The following is a 17002-nucleotide window of genomic DNA, read 5'->3' on the forward strand; positions in this document are numbered from 1 at the left end:
TTATTTTTAAACTATGCATTAGCTGAATGGCAAATATGATCAGTTACCTACTTCTATTCAGGTAGCATTAACTCTGCTGTTATGTGTCATACTAACAGTTAATGCATGCATGGTTGCACCTCTGTAATCAACTGTAAGGTGCATTCAATGCCCCACACACCTTTTCATATAAAGACCTTAACTGCCTAATTTTAGGAGCATCCCTACATATAAACAGCAGTACTTACGTGTGTAGAGAGAGAGTTGCATGTATAAATGTATTTCACAACAGATGCCATTTACATGTGTGGAGGCTTACTATGTTTAAAGTCAAGGGGATGTGGGTACGGCAGAGAGGGAATGTCCTGGGCAGACCTACAATACAGGTATCAATTACTACTTGAGGTCTTGGCAGCCAAATTTGAACCCGATATCACCAAGAGTGCAACTCAGCAGGCATCCCTCTGGCTACAGTGGAGCAACAATTTTAGAAAGTTGCTCTTATGTGTGTATGTGCGTTTGCGCACGCGTGTATTTACAGTATATTTTCCTCACATGCAGCTTTCTTTAGAAAAGGATGCTCCCTCTTCATTGAAAGACATAAATAGGCGCAGGCAGTACATGTAAAAGAGGCTCTACATTTGGCAGAGCTTCTTGTAAAATACTAGGGAAATTCTCCACATCTTGACCTGGACATATGACTTCACAAGTGGAAATTAGTGTGCACTAACTGCTAAGGTGCTGCATTAATTGTTACAACTGCACCCACAATAACTTCTAGTGTGGCTTAGTAAATAGGCCCCCAACTCCCTGATTCTATAAAACTTGTGCATGTAAGTGAAAACAATATTGCACATCTGCAACAGGTGTTCTCTGTGGACAGGATACAAGAACCACACGTGTGAGAGTAACATCACAGCTGATGGCGCTGATTGGCCCTTGTCAAATAGCTCAGACGACCTTTAAACTAGGCTTCTGAGCATGTGCAGTAGGTCCCACCTTTATTTGAACCGCTTGAGATTGACTCCATTACAGGCTGCCTGTTTCTAACCTGAAAAAGATTTTGTTACGAAGTATTTTGCCTCTTACAGCAAATTCTCTTTTTAGCCTTCTTTATCACAATGCCTTGCATGTAACTCACTAGTCCTTATGCTGCTTCTTGCTTTCTTCATTTGGGTCTTTTCCCCATTTTTTCACCTATTTTCTTTTAGCTCTAATAGCCTCCTTCACCACTTTTTAGCCATACCAACTATTTGGCCTTAATTCCACCTTTTAACTTTTGTAGTTGCTTCTTTAAACCATTTTCTTTTTTTTATAGTTGCCTTTTCAAAAGTTGCTGTTGCAGGTGTGTCTAGTATCTTCACTCCAGTTATTACCTCAAATGTGATCATGTTACAATCACTATTGTCAAGCAGTCCTCAAACCATTATGTCTCTCAATAAGTCCTGCATTCTACTAAGGACTAGATTTAAAATAGCTCCCCCTCTTCTCAGTTCCTAAACCGGCTGCTCCATGAAGTAGTAATTTACTTAATCTATGAACTTTACCTCCATAGCATTTCATAACATGACATATTATCCAGTCAATATTTGGGTAAATGAAATCTCAGAAATTTTTGGGAAATGAGAGGAAAATCCCCCAAATCATGAATGAATTTGTAATAATAGGGTCAAGCAAGTGGAGAAACATCCAAATGGAGAACACTCAAAATTATTAAACTACTCAAGCCTCCAGGTAAAGGGCAGATACCTCAGGATCCTTAAAGCTCCTACAGATCAGTATAGGTCTGTGAATAGGTGAGCTCAAAAGGATAGTTTCGCAATCATTGGCACTGCCACTCAAAAATCAAGGAGAAGTAGACAAAAATGTCAGAGCAAAAAAAAAAAAAATCCATGAAGGGTGAGCCACACTTGATGATCCTAAAGTACAAAATATAGCCAGAATTCATATTCAAACTAAATGTATTAATTAGTCCAAATGTCACTTTTCTGCAGTTCAAGTATTTTCAATCCAATTCCTTCAGCTGTAGAAGCATATATAATCCAACTCTTTGCTTTAAATTCAATGGCGTAAATTGCACTATGCGATTCTTGCAACTATAATTTCTCTAAACATCAGCTCCTTACAAGGGCCCCTCATTTTGCTTCCAGCTTTCTCAGAGGCACAGGCTGAATATGAAGATTATAAGCAAAAGTGACTTCAATGTAATTATTTGGATATTATAACCATCATTTTATAGGTGGACTTATTCTAAAGAACTGAATATACTGCAAATATGTTTACACTTCAGAAAATAATAAGGCAATTCTGCAAAGGGCACCAAATGGGGTGCAAGGAAATGAACACTGGGAATGATGGAACAAAGCAATAGTCTCTTAGGAAACATACATGGGTATGCAACATTACAGAATGTGGACCTAAGGTGTGACTATGTCGCTGCAAACACGTGATGTCAATGGCAGGCTAAGTGTTCGTGGCTATGTGATAACACATTAGTGCGTTAACTTACCATATTCTGTAAGTTAAGTGTGAACCTTGTAAACCTGCCAATTGCCTGATCATGCTCCATCCATATGTACACTTCCTCTTTCACATATGTACAACTGATAATATCCACATATATTACAGATTAGTGGCTATCATATATGTGTTTTAAGTGCTAATTAGTGGTAGCTATTACCCATGTATGTTCTAGAATTCTGTAAAATAGAAGGGTATTTGGTGCTACCCATTGGCACTTTTAACCCTTTACATACATTATATTGTATTTCTATACTACTAATACTGTACAGTTCAAAGTGGTTTACAAAACTAAAAAGAGTAACCAAGTCATATACTAGAGAATCACATTAAAAAAAAACTTCTTAAAAAAGAATCATCTCATCTTAGAAGATGGCGGCCAGAGCGTTCGTGGATCGCTCACGGTAGTTTTGCTGGGAGCCTAATCTTTGCGTTTTTCCTCTTAACTGAAATGCCTCACACCAAAAGTTAAGGCAGTTAAGGGCCTGACGCCAGCGGCCCGAACTTCCTCCCCGTCCCAACAAACACTGGACTGATTCGCGACGCCTATCCTAGGAAATAGGGCAAGCGAAGCTGAATTGGGAGCTATTGGAGGAGCCATATCTCCTTCAGCACTGGAAATATCTCTTTCGCCGCCAGATAATCGACTTCCGCCGCCAGCGATTTCGGGGCGGAGGGAGGAGGATGAAGCCACTACGGAAGGCGTGTTGGACCAAACCTCAGATGGCGCTAACTCCCCCCGAACGCTGAGGATATTTCTTTGGAGGGGAACCCTCCGGCGGAGATAAATCTCCAGATGATATGGAAGATACTACAGGGCTTGAGCCAGACGGTAATAAAATCTGCTCGAGAGACTTCTCTGTTAGTAAGTAAAATTGACTCTGACTAATTCCCTTGAAAAAACTAAGCAGGAATCGGTCCTACAAACTGAAGCACTTCAGCAGGAAGTTAAATCTTTAAAATCTGTGACTGAATCTTTAGTAACAGATAAAATAGTAATCCACAAGAAAATTTGAACAGTTTGAGAACTTTAATAGAAGATTGAATCTTAGTTCTTTAATCCAGGGGAAATTCAATATTCTGAGTCCTATTGAAATGTTCAAGAAATATTTAAAAGAAATCTTGTTATATCCAGATTCAGCTATTCCTCCTTTAAATAGAATATATTACCTTCCAATTCCTCTGCAAGCTGAATCGGGAGATAAGGGCAAGACAAATGAGCAGGGGAACATATCTTTGGATCCTCAAGCACAACTGGACATTTCAGTAATATTAGACTCATCTCTATCTGAAATTGAACAGCGCAGAACTCTTTTGATATCATTTGTTTTCGAACAGGATTTGAATGCTGTACTGAAGTTATATTTTAAAAATGTCTTAAAAACTTTTTGTGGTCAAAGATTGTGGATATACCCGGATGTTTGTAAGACAACTCAGGACAGGACAAAGATATTTCTTTCATATAGAGAAGAGACCCGAGCTTTGGGGGCAACATATTTACGTGCTTACCCATGTAAATGTCTGGTTAAATATATGGGAGTAAAATATATTTTTTTGAACCGGAACATCTTAAAGCGTTCTTAGCGATGAAAAAATTAGCCATTACACCTGCAGAATAATTGATGTTATCAGATTATCAATAGTAGTAAGGGTAAGGTAGGCCAGGCCATAAACGATTTTCTTTTTCTTCTTTGAGATCTCCTATAATCTAATTCACGTTTCCCTTGGAAGTTATAGTTGTGGTCTAATTAATTGTATAACCTGTTCTTACTTGGTGAATTTGTGTACTTGCAAATTATTAATAATATAATTGTTTAGATTATTGATCAAGGTATACAATGTATTACTATTTACATGTTTTATGTGTAAAAAAAATTTGAAATCTAATAAAAAAATAAAAAAAAAAATCTTAAATTTCTCTTAAAGGGAAACTAAATAAAATATTTAAATATGGCTGCAATTCTTTCCAAATTCTGGGAGCCTGATAAACAAGCAATTTCTCATACAGTTTAAATCTTAACACTTCTTGAAATAGGAAAAGCAAAAGGAGAATTATGTAACGTTATTCTAGATCTAATAAAAGTTGTGAACAAATGCAATAAATACTCTGGGCATTCACCATTTATGATACTATACAGTACACATGAAAACAAACAAAATCCTCGCTTCTACAAAGTAGCCAATGGAGCTCAACAAAACACAGAAATCATATTTCTGCAAGGAAAAAATGAATCTCACATCACTGTTCAGGACAGTCTGCAATTTTCAAATAACTTGTTTTGAAGCACCAAGGTATATGAGATTACAATAATCCAACTTATACAGTAGAAATGGTAGTACCAGTGTCACAAAATGCCTAGCCACCCGCCTGGGGTTACCCCGTGGCCACTTAAGAGGGCTATCTCCAGCATAGCTCAGGTCCGCCTGCACCTATCACTTGTGCTGTAAACTAGCACCCTCAACCGCCTCTGGGCGAGTCTCCTGCTCTCAAAATTATCCCCCCGTGATTTCTAGGTTACTGAAGCCACACTCCCAGTGGTCCCACAGTTCCCAGAAAGTACTCACAGACCCAACACACAAACCATCAGGATTCTTTATCAGTCTAGACAAACAGGGCAAACAATTATGTTTATTCTCTTAAAAAATATTGAACAGTGGAACAAAATAGTGCAATTGGCAAACAATAACAGGTAACTGAAATATGGATCAATTATAAAACTAACTAAACGTTTGTTTACTTCCTAGAAAGTACCTGGGGAGGCCAGGACATATAATTCACTGAGCTTCAACAAAAAGATGTCTGTCTTTCTCCCAGGCTATGATTGAAACAACACCCAGCAACAACTGCTCAAACTCGAGGCCAATCAGAGCCCAGTCAATAACATTTTCAAATATATATTGCTTCTTGCTTCCTGTTTGTGTTAAAGAACATGAACATTCAGTTCCCTATCACAGCCTTACAGCAAAGAAACACCACCTGCTGGCCAAATAGGAGAAATTCACTTCAGAACATAATGCAGGAAAATATCCAATACATTTTACAGGCTTAAAACACACTTTCTTCACAACCAGCAACCTAAATTGCTCAAATTCAAAGAACTTTCTAAAACGATTCAGATTTCGTAAATGAAAACAAGAACTTAGGCCAAAGCTTTATTATGAAATTCAATTGACAAAGTTTGATCTAAATAAAATCCCAGAATCTAAACCGAAGAAAGAATATCTGGTCTGATCTATCATAATATGATCCAATAATGGATCTGGATGATTATCAAATAATAAAAACCTAGTTTTATTGGTGTTCAACTTCAATTTATACTGTAACATCCAGGAACTTATCAATGCTATACATTTCTGTATTTCTGGGGCTGCCTGAGCTAAGGTAGAGTAAACCGGAATCATCATACTGATATCTGCGTAACTGACCAAAATAACTTTGTCTTGTCAATACTGAACCAAGTGAATGAAGAAAAACATTAAACAGTGTAGGCAAGAACGGAGAACCAACTCCGAATGGGATACTCCAGCTATCAGACATATTACACATATGTAATCCATAACCAAATTGTAACAAATGTATTTCTACTATTCATATCCTATTGTAAGCCACACTGAGCCCGCAAAAAGGTGGGAAAATGTGGGATACAAATGCAATAAATAAATAAATATATATAAGGATCTTCTCATACTAAAAAAGAAACACCAAACAAGACAGTGAACACACCTTTACTTTTAATTGCACTGAAAGCTAAAATGCCTGGCCTGCTTTTGAAATCTCCACCTATAAATATACTCAGGATTGTCAAAACAGCCATTATTTGAATGTAATTTATTGAAGTGGCACTAGAGTTACCACATATAGTTAATTGTGACTGCCTGTTGGACTCTTGTTCTTCACAGTTCCTGCCTCAATTAATTGGTTGGTTTATAAGGTGTCACCAGCCTCAATCACCTCAGCATGCATTATTTGTCATTTATTGGTATTGTTTCTTTATACTCAAATTATATTTCTCATATGCATGAATCTCTTTCAAACTCTGAATACAAAAGGTGTGCATATACTTTGGCGAAGTGGGAGGGTAAAGGAAGAAAACAAAAAAAAGGAAAGTGACTCATATTCTTTTGATGTGTATATATGCACATCTCAAAACAAAGCTATTCTTTAGATTATACTTCAAACACACAATAGCTCCAGGTTAACCTTGCCAAAGTCTTAAATTTCAATTGCAGAATTCCTATTAAGAGAATCAAAAGCAGAACAGAGCCTTCATTAGAGAGGAGGCATAAAGGAGAACCATTCTAAAGTCTAAAAAACCAGCAATAAAAAACCCCAAACAAAACAAAAAAGCACAATGTAGTGGAGTTCTTCTCAAGATTAGCAATTTTATGGGGAAAAACACTCTTGTTGTACAAAATCTATATGAAATTCATGCTATTTGTGTTATGGAAAGTTAGAATTTCTACTTTTCTAGCAATTCTAGTTATCACCCAAAGAGACAAACTTGTTCCACTGAGCAAATGCAGAAGGCTGACATGGCCGAGGGTGAGCACGAGATGGCACCAGGACAAGAATACAGTAAGGCCTTTGATTCCCATGCTGATCAGATGCAGGAGCTAGAGCAGGCTGCTGCTGGTCTCCTGTTTCTTAGGTTCATTCTTAAGCAAACAGGTGAATTGTGTGTGTGTGTGAGGGGGGGGGGGGGGGGTCTTGTGGACTCATGTTATTTTTCCTAGCACAAAGAGAAGGGGCGTTGACTGAGAAATGGAAAGAATGTAGGAAGTTAAGGAGAGGGAAGAAAACAGGGGAGGAGAGAAGGGGTGCAGCAGAAAGCAAGGTGGCAAAGAGGAGATGAGAGGGAGAGGAAGAGGAAAGAAAGAAGGAAAATTAGCAGATAAGAGGAACTGAGGAAAGAAGTGGAAGAACACAGAGGTGGTGAGAATGGGGAAAGAAGGGAGAAGCAAATGAAGAATTTAGGAAAAGGGGAACAGGATGGAGCAGTAGAGAGGGAAGATGATGAGGGCCTGGATCAGGACCTTTGAGGAAGGAGCCAGCTTTTAGAATGGAGATGAATTAATGTATCAGCTGCTGGGGATGGGTGAAGAGCTAAGTTTGAACTGAAGGAGGAAATAGAGTGGAAGAATAATTAGAAATGGGGAGCAAGAGACCAGTAGAGGCAGCAGGCTAAATTGTAAGGAGGGGGCCAAGGGGTTCATAATAGCACAATGACCGAGTCCTCAGTAGAGAATGACATAGGGACAGGGACCCGCGGTAACTGCGGGGATGGGGACAGAGCCCGTGAGGTCAGGGACAAACTTTGTCTCCATGTTACTTTCTACTTTGAAGCCTGTTAATGAACTTGACTGTTATTTATGTTTGATGCAGACAATACTTTTTTCTTTTTTTTAAACAAGCAAACATGCTGGCCACAGCTAGCAAAATTTGCATGGGGGATTCTGTACATCCTACTACCAGCAAATCTTCTAAGAAGACATCTTCTATTGCAGGAGAGACTGTGGAAGACAGGAGAGCTAGAATGAATCCTGAGATTGTTGATGACTTCTTATTTATACACAGATTAAAAAATCATAACAATGTTTCATAGGGTATATTTCTCCCCTCTAGGGCATACAGAATGGGTTGTATTTTGTATCCCTGGACATTTTAACAGGGTGGATTAGGATTCCTTGGGGTAGTAGAAGTCAGCTATTGTTGGGGTTGGAAGGGTAGAGGGTGGTGGTAGTGGGAGGATTATTATAGTTGCTCGTTGTTATTATTGTTTTCTATTTGTAATTTATACACAACAGTTGCACAGCATATTGTTCCTTTTAATACGTTAATAAAAATATTTAAATATAAAATCATAAGTGTTCGAGGCTTCTGCAGATGAGAACAGAGCCCACAGGGATGGGGTGGGAACAGAACCTACAGGAACAGAGACAGGGCGGGGATTTAGATAGCGCCTACGTGGACGGGGTGGGGATAGGGCAGAGACGAGGACAGATTTTGTCCCCATGTCATACTCTACTCTAGTCCTCAGCTGAACAGGTTGGCCTTCCAACTGCATGTCATTTGAAAGAAGCCCCACTGTGGAAAACAACTGGAAGCCACAACTTTGAAGGCTTTCAGTCTTGTCGTGTGCAGAATCAATGATATGCTGAAGAAAGCAGTCATGATATGGTGGCTGCAGTGAGGGCTTACCTTCCTCACCTACCATAACAACTTTCCTCCTTTGGGTGCTGCAGATTTCACAGGTGGTCAACAGATATTTTATAAAAATTAGTGTGTCTGTTAATGCCTGACAAACTCAGTGTTTTATAGATCAAATCTCATACATTAAAAAAAAGGCAAAATTAAAAAAAAAATCCCACACACAAAAAAAACTTTATCCTTTGATGTTGGACATGGTGCTGAGCTTAGACTCTGCTGCTTTTGGTGGCTCCAGGCTGGGAGAAGGAGATCTGGATACTTGTTTATCACAAAAATATGTACTGTGCATAATATATACTAAGGATTACCAATAGATATATGAAAAAGCAAAAACCAAAACTAACTAAACCTGAGCATAAGAGGAAATGTCCTCTATCTCACCCTCGCAGTCTGTAGCTTCGGAGTCCAGATGGGATGATGAATCGGCTCCTCCCAATTAAGGCTCTAGCAGAAATTCCTTCTGTGAGCTTCATCGGTCAGATTTTAGTCCAAGGTTTCTTTTCAGCATAAACTACTGGTTACTCAGTTCATAGAAAGCCACAGAGCCGCTTCTGAACTTGACCTTGTGCTGTGCTCAGCACAAAGATACAGTTCACAGGTGTTCACAAGTGTTCTGGCAATTCAGTCTCTTTCTCCTGAGAGATATGCATACACTGAAATCATCTTCTCTTCTCTCTCTCTCATGCCCAGCATTCACGCTGCCCTCTGGGTCCGGGTGACCAACATGAACCAATCACCGTACCTCCATCCAGCAGATTACCCACGATCATGACAATGAGGGGCCTTGTAGGCTTCCAGCAAGAACATCTTATCAGTAGTAGGCTGGCAGTACCAAACTCCCTTTCATAGTTCACAGATGTTCCCGGAGATTCTGCATCTGTGAGACACACTCCTAACACACCTTCCCTGGAGATAACTAGAAGGCTAATGCTCGTAAACATCCTGTCCTTGAATGAGGTCACCAGCACAGCTGTGCTAAGTAGTAGTTTTCTTTGTAGAAAAGCTGGTTTATGTTGTGTATTGAGGCCTCAGGCTGCAGAATCCATATTGGCTCAGCCAAGATGGTTCAGGCCTTATCAGGCCACAGACTAGCAAAGGTGAGACAGCAGGAAAAGATCCCTACAATGTCCCATCTCCAAATGCTGTGGGTGCTAACACTGAATTGGTCCCCTTCCTCCACTGCCATTATGATTTCCTTATCCTCTATCCCCCCCTTCTTCCCCTTTACCCATTCTCAAAGTAATTGGGTAAACTACACCAGTACTGGGAATTAAGAGACAGATGAAGAGAAAGGAAAGAAGTTAGCTTATATCTAATGGACTTCAACAAGCATTTTTATGCAACCTGGAATGTACAGTCCATCTGACAATATACAAAACAAAACATACACCTTTGTGAGCCACATAACAAAAAAGTTTTCATTGGGAGTGATACCATACCAACAGTGGAAAAATCTCTGAAATGTTTTGCAAAAGAATAGACATTTTCCTTAGATTGGTAGGGTTTCACCTACACCAGAAGAGCAGAGGTGGTGAAAAGGAAGGGAGGACAACCAGGAGATATCGTCAATTAATGAGTCATTTCTTCAATTAAGATTATTGGCGATATCTCCTGCTTGTCCTCTTCCTTTCAGCCACCTCTGCTGTTCTGTACTTGTGTGGAGGTTCCTTCCTAGGGTTTCACACCTATACCCAGAGAATGTCAGGTAGGTAAAACAAAGCCTTACCCATCCAGTTCAGCTGTCTCTACATAACAAAGACTGTTTGGTTCCGAGCTGGACAACAGAAGAATGTCAGCCTACATACAAAATAAAAAGTCATAAATTTAAAACGCACACACAAACGACTGATATAAAATATTTAGTTTATACAGAGTGGCAAACTTCCTGAATTCCAAATAATAATATCTAAATGAAGTTTGCTAAATAAAAGCGTTAACAGAGGCTTCAGTATAAAAACATTTGAACAAACAGAACCTCAGCGCTCCAATCAATAAAAACAAGTTTTTAAACAATGCCAGCATATCAGGAGTCCCATTCTAATCATTGGTTCCTCTGTGAAAAAGGTTGAGAGAAAAAAAAAGAACAGTGTAAATAACTCACACGGAGAAAAAGCATTGTTCCCAAATAGAAAACAACCTCACTTTGGATTAATAATAAAAGACTTTTCATAGGGGCAATTGAGTTATTGAGTGGAGGAATGGCCTAGTGGTTAGGGTGGTGGACTTTGGTCCTGCGGAACTGAGTTCGATTCCCACTTCAGGCACAGGCAGCTCCTTGTGACTCTGGGCAAGTCACTTAACCCTCCATTGCCCCATGTAAGCCGCATTGAGCCTGCCATGAATGAGTGGGAAAGCGCGGGGTACAAATGTAACAAAAATAAAATCCAAAGTGAGGTTAGGTTTGTAGGGAACAGCGCTTTTTCTTTGTGCCAGTTCTTTTCACACTGTTCTCTTTTTCTCTCAACCTTTTACATAGAGGAACCGATGATTAGAATGGGATTCCCGATATGCCGGCATTGTTAAAAACTTGTGTTTGTTGGTTGGAGCGCTGAGGTTCTGTTTATTCAAATTTCGTTTGATGCTGCCATCACCTGATTAAGAACTACGTAACATTTCTGTTTCTGGTTCATTAACATATCAGTTGTATATTTGCAGCCTGAAGTGAAAACATAGGCATCTTTTGTTCGGAGACAGATGCAAGAAAAGAAAAAATCAGCGAGATTTGAAAAATGCAATATAATTTTGGGCTGTGAAGCAGACAAAAACTGCAAGGAGCAAGGGGGAGGGGCTTTAAGCTAAAGTGCCATTATTGCCCTTAAGCAATATGAAAGAAAATAATATTGACAAAGTAATCTGATTTCAGTTTATTTATTTTTTTAAATTTCATAGAGGAGACCAGTAGCATTAAAACGAATTAATACTAATCTATAGGTTATTTTTTTTCACTAGGTAAAATATATAATGGTTTGCACAGACTCTTTTGACGAACTATGAACCAGAAAAGACAAGCCCGAGAGCTTGTCTCGATGGGTCCAGATTAACCACAGACTGGGACTGTTTGCTCTGGGCTACAGGTTGGCTAATTGCTGGGGGGGGGGGGGGGCAGGCTAGGAAACTGGAGTGGATAGGGTAGGGGCGGGTGTGGGGGCCTCTTAAATGCTTGCCCCCTCCTAGGATCAAAACATTCCTTCTCCTTGGAGGTGGCTTTTCCATCCTTCCATAGTCTGTTACCATTGTAGGGTGTGACTACTGGGTGTACAGACTTGCCTTTTCAGGTGGTGAGCTTCGGGTTGTCAAAGCTGCGGAAAACTCGAGCTACAGGAGCGATGGCTCAAGGGGGATGAGCTAGGGCATTAAAGGACAGGTCGGGAGACCCTGATTAAGGGTGTGACGGTCCACACCAGCCAGGGCTCTTGCTCACATGGTGGAGCCAGAAGAGGGAGATCAGCGGTGGACAACTGAAAGCAGATTTGCTGCATTGCTGATATGGCGAGTAGCGGCTGGGGGTTTTGGATGTTTCTACCTTTTCGTAGCTATAGCTTGGGGTGTATGTTATTTCTAGATGTTGCTATATTTTAAAGCTGTTAATAAATTAAGCTGTAGCCCACTATTCTTCCAAACTGGCTTGTAAGTTTTATTGGCTTACTAGTAAAAAAGGCCCGTTTCTGAAAGAAATGAAAACGGGTGCTAGCAAGGTTGTCCTCTAATGGCAATTATGTTTTTAAGGGAACTGTTAGAAGAGAATATGTGTGAGAGAGAGTGAGTGTGTGTCAGAGTATGTGTGAGAGAGAAAGAGTGTGTGTCAGAGAGAGAGAGTGTCAGAGAGAGTGTGTGTGAGAGTGTGTGTCTGTGTGAGTGAGTAGTGTGGGTCCCGTGTGCACCAATTATGCTCTCTCCCCTGCATTCATCCATATGCAGCAAACGCCCTCTGTGCCCTGCCCCCTTCATCCATCCATGTGCAGCATCTCTTCCCTGCCCCCTCCATCCATCCATCATGGTGCAGCAATTCTCCTCTGTCCCTTGCCCCCCCCCCCCTACATGTGCATCAACTCTGCATTCTCCCCTGGCCTCTCCTCCATCCACCCATATCCAGGGCCCCTCCTCCCTCCCTCCATCTCTCTCCCTTCCGAGTTCCAGGCCTCTCTCCCCTCTGCGTTCCAGGCCCCCCTCCCCCTCGAGTTCCAGGACCCCCTCCCCTCCCAGTTCCAGGATCCCCGAACAGAAAGGAAACGGGCGCTAGCAAGGGTCCAGGGCCCCCTCCCTCCATCCTACTCCTGTCCAGGCAGTGTCATTGGGGAACACGGTGCCTGGGCTGCCATAGCCACGTGGCGCGCACCTCCGGCACACGCAGGCTGGGCTGTTTTGATATTTTCTTTGGCGCTCCGCGTCACAGCTGGCCTCACACTGGCTCGGCCCCGACTCGTCCGGATTCCCCGCTTCTGTCATCACAGCTCCTCCCCTCTTTCCTCTGCTAGCCAATCTGGTGTCTCCTTTCCCTTGTCTCCTCCCTCCGGCCCTGATGCATCCGAATTCACCACTCCTGTCTTCGTAGTTCCTCCCCTCTTCCCTCTGCTAGCCAATCTGGTGTCTCCTTTCCCTCGTCTCCTCCCTCCGGCCCTGATGCATCCGAATTCACTACTCCTGTCTTTGCAGCTCCTCCCCTCTCCTGGCCAATCTGGTGTCTCTTTTCCTTCATAGTGAAACAGGTGGGAAATCAGGAGACGAAAGGCAAATTTTGGTTCCAAACAAGGCAACTTTATTGCTAGCAAGTGAACAGTACCGAGTAGTCTCGGGACACTGTGTGTCGCGAATCACCTGACACTTACAATTATACTTCCCTACTGGGCCTGCGCACTAGGCCCCTTACACATCACATTTGGCATGCGCAGTAAACAATTGTAGTTCTTACAGTACAAAATTGTAGTCCCAGTACGTACACACGTCATAACAGCGAAATGATACTGGCAAGAAAAACGAAACTTAGCAGCTTATTCTTCACACACACACAATGCTCCTTTCTAAGGTTCGGCTCAGGAATGCAGGGGGTGTCAGCACCCTCCAAGGTCGCGTTGCTACATGCAAGCTGGTCTTGTATAGGCCTTGCAAACTACTGTTACAAGCTATAAGTCTAATAATCCTGCATTCTGTCCTTACATTAGTAAACAGCAAACTTCTTTCGTTAGTAAACAGTAAAACTGGATAAGGCACGAATGTCCAGTATAGCCTGCCCCATGTCCTGCATCAGTGTTTGTGTGTTTCCCTGGCAACTATACAGAGTTCCCTCGAGGGCGAGGCGATTACGAACCCCAGGAACACTACACGGCTTCACTGCCACGCTGCCAGCTTCAGAACATTGGAGGTGCGATTATATTAGATGTGGATGGTCTTGAAAGGGAACCATGGGAATGGGACAAAGAGCCTAAGATGGCCATAATATAGTTAAAACACAAAAAACAAAGGGGGAGGGAGGGGGAGAAATAGGGATAGGCTTTTTGTTAAAAGTGCCCTGGTGAACAGGTCCCAGATCCAAGAGTTAAGGGATTTAACATTTTTATGGTTAGAAAAAACTATTTCTCTGTGAGTCAAGTTGATTCCTTGGTCCAAGGCAGAGTAGATATTAGGCATCTCCAAGCATCCAGAAACACCATCCAAGAATCATACGAGATTGTCAGAGCACACAAGAACTGAATTGAAAAATAACATTTAATTTCTGACTAGTATTAAGGGGCACACTTTAAATTACGCTGAACTGAAATTTTAACAGGATCAGTAGGGGCTTTTTTTCTTCATGGTTTCAATAAACTTTGCTAGTCTTCTATGTAAATATTTGTTCTTATATATAAGAACAGTTTAAATGTGTCATGTATAAGTAAATGCCCTGCTTTTGCTTGTACTGTTTGTATTAGTACTTTTTAATCTCCAAACTTTCTTTCCTGTCTCCAATCATTTTAAACTTTACAGCAAAGAGATTGAATTATGTATGTAATCCAATCCTGGAAGAGGGAAATCAATGGTAAATTACTGGTTATCCTACATGTCTTGGGGAAAAAAAAAAAGGACTTCTTATACAATTTCAAAATACTTTGCAATTGTTTAAATATCTAGTATGACCTTTGAAAATACATAGTATAATGGGGGGGGGGGGGGGGGGGGTTTCTTAGTTAACTCAGTGTGCGTTCAAAGTGTCCTCCTTCAACCCTGACATAGTCACGAAGTCTTCAACACCACTGAGCTGTTGGCTCAATTAATTCTGGAGTTTCATTAATAGAGAGCTCAACTATTTTGCGAGCTTGATGAACTGCAGCTCCATCCTGTTGAAAAATAAAGTACTCAAATGTCTCAAATTTCAGATAGAAATTTCTGCTGCAATAGGATGTTTTTGGGTTATCTGGAGGTCCCATTTTTTCCCAGACAATTTGGGGGCCCTGCAATATGCTGAAAACTGCTGGGGCCACAAATAAGAGACAAGGCCACAGTTAAAGGTTGTTTCGCATTCCTTGTAAGCGGTCAGAAAGCTTGTCAACTTAGTCATCCAAGGAATATAAATCATACTTAACCTTATTAGCAGCAGATGGAAATCATCGCAAGCAGGAACTCATGTAAATCAGGAATCACAGCATAAAGGTGGATATAGCTGCTTTGTAAGTAATCACAGCTTGTGACAGCACAGTTAGAAAATCATAACTTAGGTTATAAAAACATATGATAAAGAATTCAGTATAAGTGGCTCACAAAAACAGAAAGCTGGAAGTAGGTCCACAAGGTGGTGAACTGTATCAGAAATTGGCTGGTTGACAGATTTTATTCGTAGGAAAGGAAAATTATCACAGGTCAAGTCTTTGGGCTAATTCTTGAACCTCTGGTTTGGAAGGACAAGATAGTCTGTGCAAACAATGTGAGGTGGTGATAGCCAAAAGCCAGAAAAACAACATGCTGAAAAAGAGACAAAAGTTGAAGATTCTCGCACAGGCTATTGATGGGATACTGTATCTCAGTATGTAACGAGGCGGGTCAGAAGGAAAACAACCGTATACCATACTGTACGGTTAATGTACAAGAATTGGCTGTTTCAACCATAGCACACCTTTCAGAGCAGACTGGATAGGAAATTTAAATTACTACATAGAACCACTCTAGCCAGGAAGAATAGGAGGGTGAATTTCTGATAAACAAAACAGAGTTTACACAAAGAAGAAAGACAAATAAGAAATTTTAACTTACAGGAATAAAGTCATTTTTCTTCAGACGGATAACATCTCCAACATGAATGTCTTTCCATTTCACATGTTTAAACCTACAAGATGTAGCAGAAGATTAGGACTGCTGTTTCTACAGATCATGGAGAAAAAAAAAAATCACCTGTGCATAAGGTTTTAGTTAGACCACCACACCTCCATTTTTTCCCCAATAATCAGTTTCCTCCTGCTCCTGTGTATTCACAGTTCAATCAGAATCAGCCTCTTTACAATCACCTAGGAGGTCCCCCTCCCTCAATTTTTATCCATCTCATTATTCAGCCCAATTATCAAAGTGATGGTCCCCCTCCAGAACCTAGCTAATGTTTGGACACTAAGGGGCTCATTTTCAAAGCACTTAGCCTTCCAAAGTTCCATAGAAACCTATGGAACTTTGGAAGGCTAAGTGCTTTGAAAACACGCCTCTAGGTATCTTTATGACACCAGTGGGGTTCCCTTCACAGTACCTTCATCTACAGCAGCAGAAGCCTGCCCTTCAAGTGCAGGTTTCCTAAAATGACAATACACAACATAACCAATCATCTACCAGGCTGATCACCAGTTGTTTTAAAGAATGTTTTGGGACTATACCCAAGAGAATGGGATAACAGAACAACCAGCAGTGAATATCACTTTTTAAATTGGCAACCTGGAATGGAGCACAGGAAGCAATTTGTGCAAGGGTACAAGCATGAAATACGAACAAGTATTTCTAACCACAACACTATCATTTAAAATATTAACAGCTTAACAACAACAACAAAAAAAAAAACGTCCACATACATACTCCATAGGAATCAATGGGAGGAAATGAAATAATGGAAAAATGGAAGGCCTACATTTGTTTTTGGTTTTTTTTTTATGTGTTGCGATAGAAAGAAGAAAGTGGCTTTTCTATTTATTCCCAAAGGTTACGAACGGAGCTGTGAGGATTTTAACAGCATTCCTGCCTGGATCTATAACAGATTCAGGCAGGAGGAAATATATTCAGATGTAAAGACACCAGATGACAAAAGGCATTTATTAAGACAATATTCTAAATGATTTATGCAGTTGACTT

General features: G+C 40.7%; 1 protein-coding gene across 5 annotated transcripts in view; it reads right to left on the reverse strand.

The window, feature by feature from the left end:
• ATP8B1 (ATPase phospholipid transporting 8B1) overlaps positions 1–17002 on the reverse strand; it is a 225912-nt gene that overhangs the window by 80750 nt on the left and 128160 nt on the right. For all 5 annotated transcript variants that reach the window (XM_030192987.1, XM_030192984.1, XM_030192986.1 and 2 more), the window contains 2 exons: positions 15929–16001; positions 10434–10504 (listed from right to left, as the gene is read on the reverse strand). In XM_030192987.1, the coding sequence (XP_030048847.1) occupies positions 10434–10504; positions 15929–16001 (144 nt within the window). The remainder of the gene's footprint in view (positions 1–10433; positions 10505–15928; positions 16002–17002) is intronic.

Source organism: Microcaecilia unicolor, chromosome 2 (assembly GCF_901765095.1).
Source record: "Microcaecilia unicolor chromosome 2, aMicUni1.1, whole genome shotgun sequence".
Taxonomy (NCBI): Eukaryota; Metazoa; Chordata; class Amphibia; order Gymnophiona; family Siphonopidae; genus Microcaecilia; species Microcaecilia unicolor.